At 36.7% G+C, this 22,843-nt stretch overlaps 1 protein-coding gene across 1 annotated transcript in view; it reads right to left on the reverse strand.

Moving 5' to 3' along the window:
• LOC145695145 (uncharacterized) overlaps positions 1 to 22,843 on the reverse strand; it is a 103,895-nt gene that overhangs the window by 37,282 nt on the left and 43,770 nt on the right. Inside the window, exon 11 of the mRNA XM_081772080.1 lies at positions 21,115 to 21,316. Within this exon, the coding sequence (XP_081628206.1) occupies positions 21,115 to 21,316 (202 nt within the window). The remainder of the gene's footprint in view (positions 1 to 21,114; positions 21,317 to 22,843) is intronic.

Genomic DNA, 22,843 nt, shown 5'->3' on the forward strand with positions numbered 1-22,843 from the left:
GTTCTGAACTTTTAAAATGTTTTTAAAAGTTAGAGCGAAACAAATATCTTTTAGTTAGAGGCACTAATTTCTCACACTCTTATAGCGCTGCCAAAATGTTTTGAACAGTGGCAAAAATGCGAACTAGAGCTCACACCTACGCGTTGAGCCAATAAGGGTTCAGCTGTTGCTAAGCAAGAGAGCGGATGACGAAAGAGAGTAGAACTTCTTCAGCCGCTTGGAACAGAAGACTAGGTGTCAAGTCAACGTGGTATATCTATAACAACGCAGTCCAGCGAAGTAACTCAGAGAAAATTCAGCAAGTTGCGAAACCCAACTAATATTACTTCTGGCACCTCAACCTTATGTTTAAGGATAACTTGGTTTTAACATCTTAGCCTTCGTCTGTTAACATCACCTCGAACAGATCGTGATATAATGATGCTAGAAACAGAAGCGACTGTGAACTAATAAAAACGTAACTCCAAGTGGTTGTGAATTTGAACATGTCTTGTATTGATTTCTTTAAGGTATAAACAAGGATGTGGGACTGTTAAGAAATGCAAAAACTTCGTTAAAACAAAATTAAAAGGTAACAACAATTTTTGCAATATACTTAGTTGGTAGGAATTGATTTTACAGTCCCTTTTAGCGCCGAAGCTATACGACACGTAGGCCTCGAAGCTATACGAGACGTAGGTCTGCATATTAACGTGAGATCCGTACCACATGAACCTCCACTGGGAATTGTAATATACATTTTCTGTTTTGCCAATTAAAATTATTATACGTTATTATGTAAAACCGTGTATGTGTTTGTCATATATAAACTGTGAATATCATATATCTTCCTTTTCCCTTAAAAACCACGAAAATCTTCCTTTTAGCCCCCTCCCAAAAATCTGGTAAACTCGTGTCTAGCCATGCTTTCACAACTTTCTAGCAATTAATTACGAGGAACATTTGCAAAAATCATGGCAACTATATTTTTCTCGAAAATGTTAACGAATTAAAAAAATTGAAATATGCAAATGGAAGGTTAGTTCATAAGTAAACATTACATATAAGAAGAGGGACGAACACACACACCACCATAAAGATATAGCACGAGAAAAAAGACGAAAAAAAATTGTCGTTTCAAACGTGTTTTACTGTCAATTGTAACAATACACAAGTACATTACAAACTACGCGTATTCCATGGCATCAGGAGTTTCCCTAGGAATCCACAAGATGGCTGGCCATCATGACACAGTAACATGACATGACAGTCCTTTCCAACAGAAAGAAGCGTGAAAAGAGACCATAACTGTGTTGCCACACTTGATACAATTGTACCAGATTCAGCCCTTTTTGTCATTCATCGGCCCGTTGGTACCACGCTGGCATTTAGAGCTCCTTTTTTGAAAAAGTTGGTACAATTCTACCCAATTCAGCACCATTTAACAAATACTGTCACGTTTTCAAAAGTTCACGTTACTCATACTGTGTTGGACTCTTTAAGAAATGCCGGTGAACATTCATTCTGTGACGTTGCACCGCATAACGCTACAAACTTCATGTGGAAAATTCGTAATTCGAACTACACCGGGAAACAAATGACGCTAGGTGGGTGCATCCGTGCCGCGCAGGAAGGAGACGAGAAAGAAGCAGTGTGGTGGAGAAATTTTAGCTTGAAATCTTTTTAAGTGCACACACGTTGAATCAAGCGTTGCATATTCTGAAGAAGACAAGCGGGTACTGAAGTAAGTCTATAATTTGTGTCGTTGAAAAGATTATGCAACATCAAAACAATAATAGCACCAGTGCCGTACCGTGGAAAATCAGCGCCTGGGCGAGAATATACGACGGCGTCCCGTATATATGACTGAGGTCGATAGACCAATCGCAAAGCGCCACTATGGTTGGCGCGAAGCGTAATAAATTTTTAAAAGTAAACCCTGGTTTTCGTTGATTTTGAGTACTTTTTCTTACTTTTTCCTTCAATTTTATATATATATATATATCTTTTCTTTTTCTTTCCGAATTTTGTGTCCCTTACTACGGCGCCCGGGACCGCCCCCTCCCCTAACGGCATGGTATAGGACAAAAAAATACATTGACGTAGCTGCCGGCTTACCGGGCTAAGTTGTTTACTAGTGACGCCATATTGACGAATATAAAAATACCAGAACATTTCTGCGTTTTAGAGATCTATATCGACGCGTTGTAACAAACTTTATGTATAGGCCTAAAGTTAGATCAGGGATGATCATACGTCGGCAAAAATATTTTACTTTTTGACAAAAAATGAATTCAGCCTTTTTGTTTAAATTTGGTACTATTTTTCAGGCCAATCTAGAGCTAGGACTGTGGCAACACTGGACCATAGTGTGAATTGAGCAGCCATTCAGGATGGATGTTACCCGACTTGAACAGTGATGATTGCAGTGGAAGGAATGCGCGACAATGCCACAAGGAGCTTGTGGAAGCGTTAGGAAATGCTGCTCTACAATACAAAACGATTGCTCGGTGGGTAGATGCATTCGGGAGTTGCAGAGCTGCAACGGCCGACACGCACCGATCCGGGCGGCCTGTCAATGTGCGTACCATGATCGTCCAGTGAATGGAGAACGACAGAAGATGGAAGCTGTAGGAATAACAGCCCATACTGGTATTGAGAAGACAACAATCTACAGGATTTTACGCGACGACCTACACATGCGTAAAGTTGCTGCAAAGTGGGTGAAAAAATGAAATGAAATCTTTAGTTTTACGTCCCACGGTTATGCCGGTTAGGCTAAAGGAGACGGTGATTATGAGAAATGAATGAAACAGTGGAATGAAGAAAGTGGGAGGAAACGGGAGAACCCCGAGAAAACCCACGAGCACGGTGTTTGTCCACTACAAAGTTTACACAGCGCGAGCTGGGATCGAACCAGGGACCCCAAACACTGCAAAGTGGGTGCCTCATGAACTAAGTGAAGTGGAAAAGTGTACACACTAAGAAATTTGCCATGTGCATCTAGCGCGTTACGAGGAGGAGAGAGACAATATGCTTGCGAGAATCGTCGTCATAGATGGGCCAGGGTCTAAGCCAGAACTGAAATGCCAGTCCGCGGAATGGCGTCATCCAGGTTCACCACTGTGGCGTACCTTGGTGGCCACAAGAGGTTAAAATAATTGTGGACGAAGTTTGGAGAAGAAATGTTTGTATCCATGCAAATTTCCTGGAAACCCTGCCGACGCCCATGAACGGGGGTGAAATGTAAAAACATAAAGAGGAAGAAATAGTTCTTTGTTTGTTAAGAGAGACCTTTAAATAATGATGTTAATTTTCTTCTTCTAAATCATTGTGTAATTTTTTTGTTCTTTTTTTAGAAATGAAAATAGGAGAATTGAAATAATGAATATTTAAATGTTTAAAAAGAATAAAATTGAATGCTGTTTGTAATTTGTTCAGAGCGTAAGGCAAAGAGAAAGAAAGAACGATTGTATGTATTACGTCAGCACTCAATGGAGTATCCGTGCGCTTCTGCCTTGTGACTGAAGGTCGTTTCGTGTAGCTTCAGTTGCAAGCCAGAATGGGAAGGAGATAGTTAGGGCGTCAAACGGAACCTGTGATTGATTCAACCGTGAACGTTCGTTGTCACTGTCTGGACTTAGGTTGCTGCCGAGTCGAGCTGAGAAGCGTTGATTTGATAGTGGAGGAATTCAAAGGCGATGTCGGAGTTGTTATTATCGTAATCTGTTTGAGCCGTATAAAAGGACGAAACTTTCTTTGCTGCTGAGGTGTTGTTAGTCTTCGTTCATGGAAGATTGTCTGTTCGAAGTACCCTTTAGTTGAATGTTACAGTTGAAGCCAGAGAAAGGGAAACCATTGGGAGCTGATTACGGTAAGTGTAAAGTAGTAAAACCCGTAGAATATTCCTTTGTCCTTGTCCAATTTACGTTTGTGAGGTCGTTTATTTGATTTCTCGGTTTGACATAATTTGCAGTCCGATTTGTTCAGCAGTTTTCTCCTTTGAATGAAATTGAGTTGCTATTTAACGTCCCAATTTTGTGCATCGAAATTGAGTTGCTATTTAACGTCCCGATTTTGTGCATTAATATTGAATTGCTATTTAACGTCCCTATTTTGTGCATTGATATTGAGTTGCTCTTTAACGTCCCAATTTTGTGCATTGATATTGATTGGCTATTTAACGTCCCAATTTTGTGCATTGATATTGAATGGTTAGAATTTTGATCTCGTTATTCGTTGAATTGAATAATTGACTTAAAACTAGAATTATAATCATAATAGTTAAAGATCAAAGAATCAAATTTGAGATTTTTGAAGCTTCCCTGACGTTGAATTTACTAAACGTGATTAAAATAAAAAATTACTTCTTACCTAATTTGCTGAGTAATTTTGCATAGAATCTTGATTCTAAAATCAACTTGGGTAACCATTGATTGCTGACTTTTGGTTGCTTTTGGTTATATTGGTTGATAAATTAAAATATAATTGTGAAAGGGCAATTTGCAATTACTAGATTATTGTGTTTAGAGTTGTTGAACTTAATTAATCAGAAGTGTTGGAATGAGAAAATATTTAACTTATTGATTTTTTTAAAGAAATTTCAAGTTGCTTGTTGAATCTAGGATTTATATTCGTTAATTGAACTCAAAATTATTATTGTTGGATTTCTATTTAATGTTAATGAAAATAAATTTATACAATTGTTTATGCGAGTTTACATTTCTATTTTTCAACCATAAAGACTGTTTTATGCTTGAATTGTTAAGTATTACTGGAATAGTTCTGTTACGTTATCAGTTGAATTGATATCAATTGAGATAAAGGTAAGAAGTATAATTGCTATTTCTTTGGTACGTTTGACCTCTCAGAAAGCCGCCCGCTGTGTTGGATCTGAAATACTTCAGTTTAAATTGTCCTATTGTAGATTGGTAAAAAGTCGTAATATTGCGGATTCCAAATAGGTGTGGTAGCGTTGCTACAAGATTCTGGCTTGCAACTCATTCAACTCTAAGTTCAACTCATTCAACTCAATTCTATTTAATTGCAACTTAACCACATTAAACTTAATTTTGACTGTAGATTTTTAACTGAGGTAACTCAGCGACTCACTATTTTTGCATTTGAAAAAAAAAAAAGAAGAAAAATTTGGTTATTAAACTTTTCAACGTTGTTTGTATTGAGTCAAGTTTTTGCTTGTTCACGTTGTTACTTCCGGGTTGTCATTCGGAAAGAATCATTAATTATAAACTATTGGAATTTCGTGAAAAGTCGAATAGATCTATTGAGAAAATTTTGTTTGTGGAAAATTTATTTTAGTTTAAATCTGAATTAACCAAAAGTCAGCGTTTCTGTAAATTTTTTTATGAAGGATTCAAATTTAGATTTGGTATATTGCGATTCTTGGTGGGTTGTTACCCTTTTCTCTTTGTGTAGTAGAACGTAGTGGAGTAGTGGTAGAGTAATTGTCATTATTAAGATTTATAAATGTTGTAGAAATTTATTAAATTTTGAATTTATTTATGAATGTATGTTTCGGTGAAATTAATAATTATAGTGTTCTGGTACAGTTGTGTTTTAAATAATTTGGCGCAAAAAATAAATATGGCGGAACGAGACGAAACGGTGCGAATAGATATGGATGACATAGAAGATGGTGTATATACCTTAGATCAAACGGGATTCGTATCTGGAAATAGTTTTGCGAGCATTCCTATGAGTTTGACCCCTCCCCATAATTCATTTTTTCAGATAAATAATAGAGAAGAGAATTTAATATTTAATACATTGGAATCTTATTCTAATAGTAATAGAAGCAGTTTAGAAAATCCATGTTTTCCCAATTTTAGTCGTGTTTCTCAACCTCCAACTTCAAGACCTTCAGAAAATTCATGTTTTCCCAACCTTAGTCGTGTTGCTCAACCTCCAACTCCGGGACCTTCGGAATATCATAATGAAATTATGAATAGAGATAGATTTAGAGTTGGTAACTGTGTTCCTAACGTAACAAGGCAGGTCGAGTTTCAGTTATCTGATGAAAATCCTGAAATAGTTTCACAAAATAGAACTAGGCCAAATTTTTATCGCCTTTCGGATTATTATAAGAGGGTTTCGGCCATTAAGAACTCAACACCTATAGGAAGGTATAGGACTGGAAGGCATTTACCTCAAGATTATAATTATTTTAGTTCAATTCCGATAAATAATTCAGATACTAGGAATTGTCAAGGGAACGTTGCGAGTTCTGGAGTAGCGTTGAAGTATATGGATAAATATACTTTTCAGAAATTATTAGAATCATTGGAGAACAAGATTAAGGGATTTACCAAAATAGATGGAAGAAACAGTAACTTAATATTTGAAATTTTGAGGGTTTTGGAAAAATTAATGGAACAATGTAGTTATCCGGTTGGAGTTTTGTATGGAGTTTTGTTATCGAAAAGTGAGGGTGAATTTCAAATCGAAGTTCAACATGCAATTAGTGCAAATATTTCTTAGGAGGATTTTCGGAACAGAATAGTAGATAAGTTTATATCAAGTACTGCTAGACATTCATTAATGGCCGAGAGAATTTTTAGAAAGCAAAAATTAAATGAAGGGGTTGATATGTTTATAGAAGATGTTTATTACTCTTCAGTGGTTTTGAATTTCAGTTGTAGTGAGGGGCAGATAATCCGAATTATATTGGATGGGATGAATCCCTCCATAAAGTTTAAATTGTTTTCTAATCGATTACCTCAGTCTTTGAGTGAATTGATAGAAGTTTGTAACACATATGCGAATCAGTTTAAAGAACAATTAGAGTATATGAAGAAAGTGGGGGTTAAATCTGGTGCATCTGCTTCAGTAATGACAAGGCCATCCTTTAAATCTGAAAATAATAGTTCTTTGGGATTTAATATAAAGAAAATTAGTACGGAGGTTAATGAAAATCGAAAAGAAATTAGTACAAGTCGAATGCCATTGACGATGCCTGAACGTCTTAATAGATCGAATAATCGGGTAGTTCCTCCGAAGACGAGTGACTCTATAGCTTCTTTTGTGGATGGAAGAATTAATAATAGAAGGGTGATGATCTGTTTGGATAGTGGGTCCTCCTATAACCTAATAACCGAAGAATTTGTTCGGAGATGTGAGTTGGAGCATCAACTTGTAGAAACTTTGCCTGAAATGATTCGTGCTCCTTTGGGATCAGAATATCATGCTAGCAAGGAAATTTGTGTTATGGTGAATTTGTCAGGGTGGTTTGAATTGGTAACCTTTAAGGTAGTGGCCGACTTACCATGTGAATGCATACTTGGTGTACCCTTTTTGAGAACAACGTTTTCCGTCATTGATTATTCTAGAAATAAACTTTTGTTAAGGAATAACAGGAAATCAGTTATTATTTTTTTATGATGATAAGATGGAAAAACATTTAGACAGGGAGTATGGTGGTGTTTCAAGGTTTAGTTCCGGAGACCGTGTTGGCCAGTTTGGTAAACATCGTGAATTAGATACAAAAGGGGGTCAGAAGATGGCTTCTTTGTTTTTGAATTGGAATCCTGACAAGTCTAGTAAGTGTGATCGTTCAATTCAATGCGATATTGAAATAAACAATATCGAAAAACAATTATTGGAGATTAATGCTCCTAATGAAGAACAGTTGAGGAAACTTCGGACAATGTTTGACAAAACCGTAAAACAAGAATTCGGGTCGACTTCTTTTAGAGGTGAATCAGGTGGTCATCGTTTAGATGGATCTTCTGTTAAGGACAGTTTAGTGGGTGTTCCTAAACTGGAATTTTCTTTTGTGAAAACATTTTCGGATTTGAATGGAGACTTTGATTATTTAGTTAATCCAAACCCAGCGACTAATCTAGATTTAGGATATGTGCGCAATGATGATCGAATTGAAGTGCAAAGGGAAGATTCATATGAAAGAAAGGATGGACATTGTTCGAATAAGAAAAAGAAGAATAAGAAAAAGAAAAGAACAAAAATTAGAAACGATCAAAAGGATAATTCAAATCCAACTCGAGGTCGGAGTGAAACTGAAGAAAAGGATAAACATTTAGCTGCAGTGTTGTTAAATGGTGAATCAGTTCAGGGAAATTCAGGAAACAATCTTGTGAATGTTATACAAAGAGTGGAAAGTGATTCAGAAGTTTCGGATATGGACCTTGAACAATCTAACAAGCAGCGGCGTGCCGTCAAGGGGACTAGGGGACTAGGCTAGTCCCCTGGCATTTTAATTAAAGCATTTTGTGATAAATATATACCAAAGAAAACGAAAACATTGTTTGTATTTCTCTATTTCCGTAAAATAACACTATTTCAATTGTTCTGACACAACTTTAGTCAGCGCCCGTGTGCTGGGTGCAACAACGAAGTGGAGATCGGAAACGCTCGGGTTTTAATCGGCTTTTCTCGGGAAAGGGAACAGGGTCCAGAGAGCTAGTCCTCATATTATGTTGTCTAAGCTCTAAGCACGGGCGTTCTGTCGTAAGCGAATTTAATGCTCGTTTGCTTTTTACAGTTAATAGTTTTAATGCAATCAAATTTACAGTATTAATCTTGACACTTTAAGAGATCTAGTGAAGTGTGAACTTTTTAGATTATCAATATATTTTGAAAATGACTCGAAGAATAAAATATGGAAGGGGACTCGTTTGAAAAACCGAGTCCCTTGCAGCAAAGCGATGGCGCAAGCAGCGATATTACTTCAATTGGTACGGGAGACAGTAGGGGTGGGGATCGGCCGTTTCAGTGTTGTATTCTGGACTAATTATTCATCGTATTATTTGGATTCCTTAATTTTCAAGAAAAGCAACAAGTAATAACCAGTGGTAGAACAACTCCAAGCATTTCCATTCAGACAAAAATGAAAGATTATATACATATCAAAACGAATTATTTTGCTTCTTCAAAATAGTTAACTGCATGTAAGACAAGAAACAAACTGTATTGCTGGTCTTGTATTCTGTTCCACATAGAAAAGGACGTGTGGAATAATGATGGCTTTTGTGACATGAACAATTTTCACAAACCCAAGTTGCGCCACGAAAAGTGTTATTCACACCTGTCCACAATAACTAAATTGAAAACTTTCGGGAAACCAGAATTGATTTTCAATTGAGCGAGCAATGCAGAAGTTGATTCAAACCGAGAACTAATGAACCGATTGATTTATGCCTCTTGTTTTATGGCTAAACAAGAGCTATCATTTAGAGGTCATAACGAACAGGAAGATTCTGTCAATTAGGGAAACTATATTGAAATAATTCAGTTACTTTTTAAGTAAGATACTAAATGGACTTGCAGGGGCGCCCGAAGAAAATGTTCTAGGGAGGAGCCCATCTCCATAGATGCTATGTTGCGTCTGGTATTTCTGGTATTTAATATACGTGGTTTGCTATATTACGTATACATTTTCGTGAGCCAGAGGAAGGCCCGGGCCACACCCTGCCCTCTCCCTCGGGCGCCCATGTTGACTTGTCATCTTCACAGCACAGAAGTCTTTAAAGGAACATCAAACAGGATTCAGAATGATATTATTAAATGTGTTGGTGACGTAATTCTGGATAAAATTAAGTTCGAATTAAACAATACACTTTCTACAGTAATAATGTTGGACAAAACTACGGACATTGCAAAGATCTCTCAACATTCATTCGGTACGTGAAAGACGGCAATATTCATGAAAGATTTATTTGTTTTGCGGATGCTACTAGTGATTGCACTGCGACTGCTCTAAGTGCAGGGGCGTATCCAGGGGGCTGATCGGGGCGATTGCCCCCGCAGAAGAGGAAACTTTCTGATTTTATATATATAAATAAAACCCATCCCAAAATTTGGAGCTCTTAAAAGTAGCAGTATGGCAACCCATCGTCCCCTCCCAGAAGTCGGTCCTGGATCCGCCCCTGTCTAAGTGAGCATGCTTTCCAAGTTCACTCTCACTTTAATTGTAAGCAAAAGCTTGTAGCACTAGGTTATTAATGGAGCTGCCACATTTTCTGGACATTTGAACGGTTTACAATGTTTTGTGAAAAGGTGTTTGAGTGCACTCACCATGCACTGCTATGCTCACAGACTCGATGTCGTTGATCCACAGTCTGTTAATCACATCAAGGAATGTAAAATATTTTTTAGAATAAGTGGCATTCCAAATTTCTTTTCATATTCATTGAAACGCTGTAACGCGCTTGCTGAATCAGAAGTAATTAAGCGATTTCCAACAGTTGCCAATATAAGATGGAATTACAATTCCAGAATTGTGAATGCAGTAAATGAAAATCAAATACAACTCTTACGGTGTTCTGAGAAGATTGTAGAGGATTCAGATAATTGCGACATCGAAGCTTTCATGACTACAAAAAAATGTGTGAGTTATCATTGAAGGATTTTGATTTTGCATTTCTACTAAAATTTTTCAGTCATTTTTTTCGCGCACGGATATACTATTCAACATTCTTTAAAGTAAAACCTTGGATGTGAAATATTGCATCCAAAAAGTACAAAAGATGGTATCTCAACTTAGAAATGCAAGAAACGATTTTGAAGAGACTTATAGAAAAGTAGAATTGGATGACAACGGGAACCTTCTAATAAAAGACGTAGACTAAAGTAGATGACTCAACAGATCCAAAAATTAAATATATGCGTCTCTTCAATGACATTATTGATACTGCGATTGGACAAATGGAGGTGAGATTTCAAGATCTCATTGAGTTACAATTTCTTGAGCTGTTAGATTTAAAGAATTTTCAGTGCTTCAAATCACGATTTCCTGATTGTTTTTGACCCTTAAATCGTTACAGGAGTTTTTTTTTTATTTTAACAATTTGCGGAGTGAATTAATATAGGTTTACAGACTCTTAGATTTTTCAAATAAAACTGTAGCTGAAATTATCCATTTCTTGAAAGAAAGAGGCTTGGTAGAAGAAGCGTTTACAGAAACATATAAATTGTGTTATTTGGTGTCAACAATACTAGTCAGGACCTCCACTGTACAGCACACATTCTCTTCGAACCTAGTCCCCTGTGAGAAAAGTCACGGCACGCCACTGCTAACAAGTTCTATGAACTTGTTAAGAAAAATAAAAAATCATTTGCTTCTGATTTTGAGGAAAACTTAAAGAAATTAGAACAGAAAGATGAAAGGTCACAAAGTAGGGAAAATTCGAATGGTTTAGAACAATGCGTGGATAAAGACGTTCAGGAATTCGTGAATGATATTCGAAAGGAATTTAGTGATGTAATTTCAAACAATATAGGGTGTGTAAAAATTTTGTTGCCAAATTGTACCTAAAGGAAAAGAAACCTTTTAAGGAAGCTCCGTTTCCAGTACCAAAAAATAAGGAAAAAATTTTTGATGAATGTATTAAGGAACTAGTTTCACAAGGAATTCTGGTTGAGGTAGATCACTCTAATTTCGGAAGTAGTTGCTTTCTTGTAAAAAACAAAAATAATACGCATCGTATTGTAGGAAATTTCTGCAAAGCTAATTCTTTGATCATAGACGATGTGTATCCGTCTCCTAATATGGAGGAGTGTTTAACGAGCCTTGCAGGGAAGAAAATTTTCAGTGTCTTAGACTGCCGTAAGGCATATTTTCAATTGGCCCTCCATGAGGATTCGCGAGAGATTACCACAATCGTAACTCCGAAGGGATGTTACCAGTATACCAGAGTTCCTGTTGGAATTAAGACTGGGAGTAGTTTATTAACTCGTGCGATGGAAAAGGTCTTTGGAGATCTTAAAGATGAGGGTGTAAGATGTTATTTTGATGATCTCCTTATAGCTAGTAGAAATGTGGAAGAACATAAAAGAATTTTGCGTTTGGTATTGGAAAGAATGAGGGAAAATGGAATTACCATTTCGCCGGATAAAAGTTTATTTTTTATAAGAAAATTAAGTATTTAGGGTTTGTGGCGGATGGTGAATCCATTGAAATAGATCCATCGAGAATAGCAGCCATTAAAAACATACCTCCTCCTAGAAATAGGAGAGGTGTTATGAAAATTTGTGGGCTATTCAATTATTATTCCAAGTTCGTAAGTGGGATGCAGGAAATCATGGCTCCCATAAGTGAATTACGCTCGGAGCGTAAAAGATTTGTATGGTCAAGAGAACATCAGAAAACATTAGATAAATTAAAAGAAATTTTGATAAATAATGTAATATTAAGAACTCCGGATTTGAATAAAACCTTTTATTTGCATTGTGACGGAAGTGGGAAAGCGATTGGAGCTTGCCTGTCACAATTAGATAGTGAGAATCGACTCGTTCCCGTATCGTTTTATTCTAAAAAATTAACGGAAGCCGATAAACACAGGAGTATATACGAAATAGAATTTCTTAGCTTGGTTAAGTCAATAAACAGGTTTAGACATTATCTCAGTAGGGAGTTTGTAGTCTTCACGGACAATAAAGCTTTGTCTTGGATATTGGGAAACTCTAAAAGATTGCTTAAATATGGACCATTGGTAGAGACACTCTGTCAATTTTCTTTTACAGTTCAACATGTTAGGTCGCAAAATAACATTGTTGCGGATTTTTTAACAAGAGTATATGACCCATTTGAATTTGTTCAGGTTGATGGGCCAGTAGGAATGGCTATAATTAAAAGAAATATGAAGATCGCAAATACTTGGAATTTACCTTTAGTAAAAGAACCTATCGATGTTCTACAGAGAAAAGATCCGGAATTATTGAACATTATAGAGAGGATAAATTATGGAGAAAATGTGCGAAATTTCATCCTGAACAAAGGTATATTAATGAAGAAGAGTAGAGCATTTAATTGTCCATATAAAATATATATTCCGAAGGACTTACAACGGTTGGTAATAGAATATTTTCATGATCAAGTTCTGTCAGGTGGACATTCTGGTACATATCGTACTCTTAAGAAAATCATGAAAAAATACACGTGGGATACTATTGTGGAAGATGTTAAGGAATACGTAAGATCTTGTGTTCAGTGTCAGAAAGTTAAAGATCAGAATAAAAGAAAAATGGGTCCTTTGATATCAAATTTTTCTGAAAGAGTTTGTGAGAACTACATGATCGATATTATTGGACCAATGCCTGTCTCTAATGGCTATAAGTTTGTACTTATAGGAGTCGATAACGCGTCTCGATTTGTTTTTTCTAGAAAAATTGAGAGTATTGAATTCGCAAATTATTTGTAATAAGCTACTAGAAGTGTTTAGCAGACTAGGTTTTCCGGAGACCTTGTCCACAGACAATGCTTCTGTTTTCGTATCGGAGAATTTGAAATTATTTTTGTTTAGTCTAGGTATTAAACATATTAGAATAAGTCCTTACCATGCGGAAGCTAACATCGCGGAGAGATTTATCAAGACTCTAAAATATTCATTGAGAGCTTATTGTTATAATAACCAAAACATCTGGTCGAAATATATTCCGGAGATACAGTTTTCTCTGAATCTCTGTGAGCATTCTGGTCTAAAAGCCGTACCGGCGGAACTTTTTTAGGACGTCCGATTAACACCCCTTTAGAAAATCGCTGGCAGCTTAATAGTCCAGAATTGTTTAAATTTGATAAATCAAAAACTTGGGAAAATGCTCTCAAAAATATGGAAATGGCATGGATTAAAAGAAGGAATGTACTCTCTAAATTAAGAAGCCCAGTGGTGGTTCAAGTTGGTGATGAAGTTCTCATAAGATCTCATGGTAAGTCATCGTTGACAGAGAAGATTACAAAGTCTTTGAGTGATAAATGGGATGGGCCATTTATTATTCGAAGATTTTTAACTCCAAATACTGTTTTAGTGTCGAATCTGAATAATGATCAGAATTCTTTTAAAAGAGTTCATGTGACCGATCTAAAGAAATTCTTTCCGAGGCGTCAGAATAATTGAATCTAAGTTCGATCTAAGTTTGAATCCATTCATAAAGAAATATTTGAATATGTAAGGTTGTTAATTGAGAAATCAAGGTGTAATTCATGTGTTATTATTAGATAATTGAAAAACAAAATTTTTATATTTTTATAGATTGTAATTTGTGTTTCTTTTAGAAATTGATTATTGTAAATAATAATTTGATTGAATTTTAGACCATGGTCTTATGTATTCAAAGAATGTATGAAAGGTAAAGGATGAAACAAATTTTTAATGAAAAATTTTAGGCTAGCCTATAATAGAACTAAGTGATTGTAATGTTATGAATGTATTGTAATGTTATGAAAATTTAAACAAATTTTAATGTATTTTCCTTTTTTATTGTTTGTTGTGAGTTTTACAGTATGGAGGAATGTTATTTGCCCGAAAAATTAAAGAGAATTTTTCTCCTTCGGCCAGGGAGGTTTGTGGCGTACCTTGGTGGCCACAAGAGGTTAAAATAATTGTGGACGAAGTTTGGAGAAGAAATGTTTGTATCCATGCAAATTTCCTGGAAACCCTGCCGACGCCCATGAACGGGGGTGAAATGTAAAAACATAAAGAGGAAGAAATAGTTCTTTGTTAAGAGAGACCTTTAAATAATGATGTTAATTTTCTTCTTCTAAATCATTGTAATTTTTTTGTTCTTTTTTTAGAAATGAAAATAGGAGAATTGAAATAATGAATATTTAAATGTTTAAAAAGAATAAAATTGAATGCTGTTTGTAATTTGTTCAGAGCGTAAGGCAAAGAGAAAGAAAGAACGATTGTATGTATTACGTCAGCACTCAATGGAGTATCCGTGCGCTTCTGCCTTGTGACTGGAGGTCGTTTCGTGTAGCTTCAGTTGCAAGCCAGAATGGGAAGGAGATAGTTAGGGCGTCAAACGGAACCTGTGATTGATTCAACCGTGAACGTTCGTTGTCACTGTCTGGACTTAGGTTGCTGCCGAGTCGAGCTGAGAAGCGTTGATTTGATAGTGGAGGAATTCAAAGGCGATGTCGGAGTTGTTATTATCGTAATCTGTTTGAGCCGTATAAAAGGACGAAACTTTCTTTGCTGCTGAGGTGTTGTTAGTCTTCGTTCATGGAAGATTGTCTGTTCGAAGTACCCTTTAGTTGAATGTTACAGTTGAAGCCAGAGAAAGGGAAACCATTGGGAGCTGATTACGGTAAGTGTAAAGTAGTAAAACCCGTAGAATATTCCTTTGTCCTTGTCCAATTTACGTTTGTGAGGTCGTTTATTTGATTTCTCGGTTTGACAATTTGCAGTCCGATTTGTTCAGCAGTTTTCTCCTTTGAATGAAATTGAGTTGCTATTTAACGTCCCAATTTTGTGCATCGAAATTGAGTTGCTATTTAACGTCCCGATTTTGTGCATTAATATTGAATTGCTATTTAACGTCCCTATTTTGTGCATTGATATTGAGTTGCTCTTTAACGTCCCAATTTTGTGCATTGATATTGATTGGCTATTTAACGTCCCAATTTTGTGCATTGATATTGAATGGTTAGAATTTTGATCTCGTTATTCGTTGAATTGAATAATTGACTTAAAACTAGAATTATAATCATAATAGTTAAAGATCAAAGAATCAAATTTGAGATTTTTGAAGCTTCCCTGACGTTGAATTTACTAAACGTGATTAAAATAAAAAATTACTTCTTACCTAATTTGCTGAGTAATTTTGCATAGAATCTTGATTCTAAAATCAACTTGGGTAACCATTGATTGCTGACTTTTGGTTGCTTTTGGTTATATTGGTTGATAAATTAAAATATAATTGTGAAAGGGCAATTTGCAATTACTAGATTATTGTGTTTAGAGTTGTTGAACTTAATTAATCAGAAGTGTTGGAATGAGAAAATATTTAACTTATTGATTTTTTTAAAGAAATTTCAAGTTGCTTGTTGAATCTAGGATTTATATTCGTTAATTGAACTCAAAATTATTATTGTTGGATTTCTATTTAAAGTTAATGAAAATAAATTTATACAATTGTTTATGCGAGTTTACATTTCTATTTTTCAACCATAAAGACTGTTTTATGCTTGAATTGTTAAGTATTACTGGAATAGTTCTGTTACGTTATCAGTTGAATTGATATCAATTGAGATAAAGGTAAGAAGTATAATTGCTATTTCTTTGGTACGTTTGACCTCTCAGAAAGCCGCCCGCTGTGTTGGATCTGAAATACTTCAGTTTAAATTGTCCTATTGTAGATTGGTAAACAGTCGTAATATTGCGGATTCCAAATAGGTGTGGTAGCGTTGCGACACCACGCAGGCAGAAATTTCGTCGCAATCCCTCTCCTGTCAAGTTAATGGTTCTCATAGCCTATGACATTCGAGGAGTGATTTTGTGACATTTCGTCCCACATGGACAAACTATTAATGCTGTACTACAGTCGCAATTTTCTGCAACGACACCTGACGGGCTATTCGGGAGAAACGTCCTAAACATCTTATCACCGACCTAAAGCTCATTTTTTGAATTTAAAAAGGACATTGGAACAGACAGATTTAATTTTGAACTTTATTAATCAACCCTCGTATAGATAAAAGAGAACACCTCTGATGCTTTCTTCATCGGTTTGGTATTTCGTACATCAGTGTTGGTAGGCCTCACTTCGACTTTTACGGCCATATATGGCCGAGGAACAAGGACTGTTCACGTGATAATAACGTGCTTAGTGAATGTTCCTTTGAATCTGATTTTCGAGTCTGTGTGTTTGGTACGCGTGCCTGTTTGGCATTTTCGAAGAACACCCACCAAGGCGAGTGGAGTGCATTACCTTCAAGAGTAGCATAAAGAAGCGCTTTCCTTGGAAGGGTTGAGCTAAAGTAAAAGTTTGATTTTGTGAGTTACATATAGTACGTGCTAACATTCTCCAGTTTGTCTGTAATATCAGTTTTTTGTAATGATCGAACCAGCGAGTAACAAGGAACTAAGAGCATCAGTTAAGACGATCACTCACTTCTATTAGCGGGAAGCTGAATTGGGATCCCGAAGTTAACCTACGCCGCCCCAAGCTTATCCTGGCCTCAGCCTAAAAACCTTCTGTGGACTTGTCGTCTCGTGGATTCTACCCCAAGACCCGAGTGACATCAGCTGACCGATCGAAGATTAACTGTGAGTAGTTTAAACACTGATTCGTTAATATATTTAAAAGCCACTACTTCGTTGTACGTACTCAAACAGAATTAAAAGAGGAAAGGTTAAAATGATCAAAGAACGTCAATAATAGTTACTCGTTCTGCTTGTAATTTTCTGTATCATTTTAATTGTATATTTCATATCTAGTAACATTATACTTTTACATAGTTTAACTAGGTTTTTTGATTTATATTGTATAGTGAATTCTCGTCCGTTGATACTTTTGCCAAAATTCACCATTTATACATATTTTACTTTACGGTACTTATGTTTTATTGATCTGTGTGCCCGGCTTCGGTTTCAATAAGATATAAGTGCGGAAGTGATCGTGACCTGCCGTGGCAAAGCTGGGTAAATGCAAATGACCGTTTAGGCTTATAGAATTTCAACGCCGGCAGGGAACACACGATTACAGTCTATACGATGCACTAATTCTTCATGACAACGCGACAGCCCATACGGCAGAGTATGTGCGGAATCTGCTCGTGCTATGGGGATGGGAAGTATTGGATCATCCACCACATTCGCCAGACTTATCACCTTGCGATTATGACCTCATACCAAAACTGAAAGAGAAATTGCGTCGAACACGCTTTCGAACACATGAAGACATTGCCACAACAGTGACAAGTGAAATCCGAAGATTCGCTCATGATGAGGCCACGAGTATTCGACGTCTTCCACAGCATTGGCAGTATGTAATGGATTCTTTGGAAGACTACTTCGAGGGACTCTAAGATGTCACAGATACGTGTTCCTGCCCTGTACTATTGTGTATTGTTGCAATTGACAGTAAAACACGTTTGAAACGACAATTTTTTCGTCTTATTCTCGTGCTATATCTTTATGGTGGTGGTGTGTGTGTGTGTGTGTTCATCCATCTCCCTACATGTAATGTTTACATATGAATTAACCTATCATTTGCATATTTCAGAATTTTTTTTGTGTGTGTTCATCCATCTCCCTACATGTAATGTTTACATATGAATTAACCTATCATTTGCATATTTCAGAATTTTTTTTACCTGTTACCATTTTCGAGATGAAAAAAATAGTTGCCATGACTTTTGCAATGACCCTCGTATATATATGACATGTTCGCGAACTAGTTTCATAAATTGTGCTTGATATCTTATTGCTGCATATTGGTGCGATCTTCGAAGTACACCTCTTGGGAAGCTATACACTTATCCTAGCGCCTACTTCAGCTTTCCAATCATTTTTGTAACTTTCTGGACTGGCCATCAGAGAAGCCGTTGTATTAGCCTTAATGTCACCTTAATGCTTTCCTTTTAACTTGTTTTGATCCTCAAGTAAAGAAAAAGTCAATAGGGGCGTGATCAGATGAGTACAGCAGATGGTCTACCACAGTTATTTGTTTCCTATCAAAAACTCCCGCATTGGACTATGAGTGTTGGCAGATGTATTGTCATAATGGAGAAACCATGAGTTTCTCGTGAGAAATTCCGGTCGTTTGCGTTTCACCTTCTTACAGTCTTTGCAGCACTCACAAATAGTACACTTAGTTGACTGTTTGAACTCGAGGTATAAACTCATGTCGTGTGATCCCACGGATATCAAAAAATATTATCAACATTGTTTTGATTTGGGATTTTGATTGCTGAAACTCTTTCGGTCGTGGGGAGTCAGCTGTCTTCCATTCAACACTTTGTTGTTTTGTTTCAGGGACATACGCGAAGACCTAAGTTTCATTGTCTGTAATTATTAGGCCCAAAACTTTGTTCTGCTTCTCCAACATGCCTGTACACACTTCCACCATTTTTTTTTTCATCAGTAAAAAGCATGGTGCTTTTTAGGACCATTTTGGACCACACTTTGTGCATGTCAAGATCTTCTGTTAAAATCCTGCGCAGAGTTTCTCTATCAATGTTCACTTCATCTCCTATGAGTCTCAGTCAGTCGCCGATTTGCATGCACAATTCGACGAACTTGGGCAATGTTTCTGTCTATTCTACTTGTTACAGGCAGCCCGCCCTCTCGTCATCAGTTACTTCTTTTCTCCTCTCCGAAAATCATTTAACTCATTTATACACTGCTGTTCTCTTCATGGCATTTTCTCGCTACACACCTGTATTTCACCGCCCCTTTTTTCCCCACTTTCACCGAATATTTCACGTTTGTTCGCTGCCCCAATTCCAGCTTAGACATTTTCCCGATAGAACAAATGCACAAGCACAAACAACAATGTAAGCCACTTAGCACAAAACTGTCACGCGTCAATGCAAACACTGTTGTGAGACATTGAAATCAATACCTTCTGGAAAAAATATACAACTACTTGTGTAGTGCTGCCCTCAGTCATACACGGTGGCGAGTTCGCAAAATAATTGTCAGACCTCGCGAACTTAATATATATAATCTACTCGTCAGAAAATGCATATATAATTTATAGATGGTTATTAAATTACCTATTAGTTTAGAAATTGAGTTGAATTATGATTGCAATATAGTAAATTGGGTATTTTACAATATAGTATGGTGTTTTTTCAACACTTGTCGGCAGTCTCATGAGTATGACATATGATATATCGCCTATGATAGTGAAATAAAACTGCCGATATACGCTTGACATTTGAGGAATGGGAAGTCTATTTGAAAGCTGTTTTTCAAGTATGAAGTTCAACGCCAGTGGATGCGTAAATTAGAAACAGAACCAACCTCTTACACGCTTGACAATTACACGGCTTTACGCCAAGTTCCAAATACACGGTGGTACCATTTGTGACGTGCACACGGGAAAATCTGGAAGACTTCGAACAGCTACAAGTGCTGCTGCTTTGATTATGACTTTAGCAAAGTTTTATGACCACTTTGTGCACCTTCAGTAGCTTTGTAAGAGCAGGACACTTGTTTTGTACTTTACTGTAATATTTATAAATCTGTGATGTATAATTAAATTTAGCATTAATGCATAATATGGTGTTTTCTTTTTTCTTTCTTTCTTTTTTTTTTTTTTTTTTTAATTTCTCTATATTCACATGGAGTAGATCACTAAGATATGTTTAAATTTTCAGGTAATTTCTCTTAGGACAGCCAGCAAAAAATTTTTATGTGAACATACACGTTATATCGGATCTTTCCGGAGATATACAGGGTGTTCGAGAATATGCTGAGTAGATGAAGGACGTCCATCGTGCAGGAAGCATGACAGACATAATTCAAATGGCAGACATTTTGAACACTTCCTCTAATAAGTTGTGCCCAGAGCGGGGTTATAACCATGTTTCCTCCCAAAGTCGTCTGTCAATCCGAAAGTTACCATAATTAAATGTTGCTCATAGTAGCCTCTCAGGCCTACCGATAGTCTGTCCTCCTCTACTTCCATCCCCGAAGTAGTACGATATCATACGTAAATAGATCATCAGTGAGTCTCAGAAACACTGACCGATTTAGGTTTAAGATTTCTAGGCTGTTGGCATCTAAGACCATTTAACCTGTCACGTTTTGAGGGATGACGTCCCTCGGCGAGCACATAACCCGGGGATAGAGAAGGAAAAAAGGATGGGGGAAGGCGGCCTGGGGCATTTACCTGGTGTGAATGAGGAAAACTCAGGAAAACCTCATTCAAGGTGGCGGGCCTGAAAATGCGTTTTACACTTTTTCGACCGAGTAACCCCACCGGGAATCGAACCCCGGACCGCCCGCACCGAAGGAGGGAGCGTTAGCGACTACGCTACGCGGGGCCACTGAAACACTGACAGAAACAGATATGCTTGACTCAGTTGAACCAATCATCTGTGTACTGTAGGTGTAGTTCAAGAGAGCAGGTGCAAAGATGATAATGACTACCAGAGGTAACGTTATTGGAGGAAGTGTTCAAAATGACCACCACCTGAACGATGACCGTCATATTTCTTGCACGTTGGGCGTCCTGTTCTCTAGTGAGCTTATTCTCGAACACCCTGTATATCTCCCGAACATGCAGTATTACGTATATGTTCATACAGACTTTCTTTGCTGCCTGCTCTTAGATGAATGACCTGCTGATGTTTGGACATACATTAGCGATCTACCCGTATATATATAAAAAATTTCAATGCATATATATATAATATTAAAACTAACTTACCTATATAATTATTCCCGTCTGTATCTAATACTTGCCATAAAATATGAGCATACGTGTGACTTCTTTTAGGTACTATTTTTTGTACTAAAAGACAAAATCTACTCTTTGGCAATATTGTTAAGCCATCCTTATTTACTTTTAAGATTTCATATGCCAGAGACAACATCTTCCTTTTCATGGAAATCATCTTTTTAACATCATTCTGCAAATTTAAATAATTCATTAGAATAACCAGAAACAAATGTAATTTATTAGTATTAATTTACAGATAACTTTCTTTTAATCAAGATTTTGGCTTACCGAACTTGTAAACTTTATCTGTGTTTTTATAATTTTCTATATTAACAGTCAAATATTTTAAATGAGGTTATTATCTTTAATCAATTACGGCTAGAGGACGAATTAGTAGTATTAGAATAAACCAGCAAAGTGTTCTTTATTTTAAAGAAAAACAAAATAAGCACACTAAAATTTGTCAAGTCCAACAAGGTGTTAATAACACTTGAATAATGAAATGAATAATCCAGAAAAGCCTCGTTCTAACATTAAGAAAATTAATGCCAAAAGTTTGTCTTCGGCATGCATGAATGATGAATGCAAAGTCGCTAAAGGAAGGATAACAACTCGGGCACCGCATAGTTACATTTCCCTTATGTTTCAATCATGCAACCGACACCTATATTCAGGGCCGGATTTAATGTTTTGTCGCTCCTATCCTGAAAGGTGATCGCCATCCCTCATCCCGACATACAAAAATTTAATGAATTTTCATTTTGTATCTTCTGTAAACGAAGATTTAAGTAGTTAAAAATTTACGTTTTTCAAGAACAAAGTTACTGAGAATGACATACAATATGCACTAGTGCAAAAATTCGTGTAACGTGGGTTCCTATCACCACGGCATGGCGCGTCCTCAGGTTGCGGATCGAGGAGAAGGCCTCTAGATATAGAGGTTAGCTGCGAATATACTGAATAAGCAGTCGCGGACAGCCGACTAGGAGTGGTCCTCCAGCTTGGGGATTTGGGTAGGGCTAACAACCTCATCCTGTAAAAAAAAGCACTTGTTCAGAAATATTCACAAAAGCCTCGGACAAGGACTGATAACTTGGCACGACCTCAGCAAAAGAAAATGGACATGAGATTTGGAACATGGAATATTAGGAGTCTTTATAGGGCAGGCGCGTTAAAATCCGTAACGAGTGAGTTAGAGAAATACAGGATGGACGTAGTAGGAGTTCAGGAAGTTAGGTGGGAAGGAAATGGATCTGAGAATTCCGGAAATTTTACGTTCTTTTATGGGGAAGGAAATAAAAATCACCAGTTAGGAACAGGGTTTTTCGTTCATAAACGTATATTACCAGCAATTAAACGGGTTGAATTTGTTACTGACAGACTTTCTTTTATTACTCTTAAGGGACGGTGGTGTGATATTATTGTTTTTAATGTACATGCCCCAACGGAAGATAAGGATGACGATATAAAAGACAGTTTTTACGAAGAAGTGGAACGGATATTTGACCAACTCCCGCGATACCATATGAAAATTCTATTAGGGGATTTCAATGCGAAGGTAGGACGAGAGGATATTTTCAAACCGATTATAGGGAACGAAAGTCTGCATAAGGAAAGTAATGACAACGGTGTTAGACTCGTGAACTTTGCAACATCCAAAAACCTAATCGTGAAGAGTACAAAATTCCCACATCGCGACGTTCATAAATACACTTGG

Source organism: Thermobia domestica, chromosome 9, assembly GCF_964235325.1.
Source record: "Thermobia domestica chromosome 9, izTheDome1.hap1.1, whole genome shotgun sequence".
NCBI lineage: Eukaryota > Metazoa > Arthropoda > Insecta > Zygentoma > Lepismatidae > Thermobia > Thermobia domestica.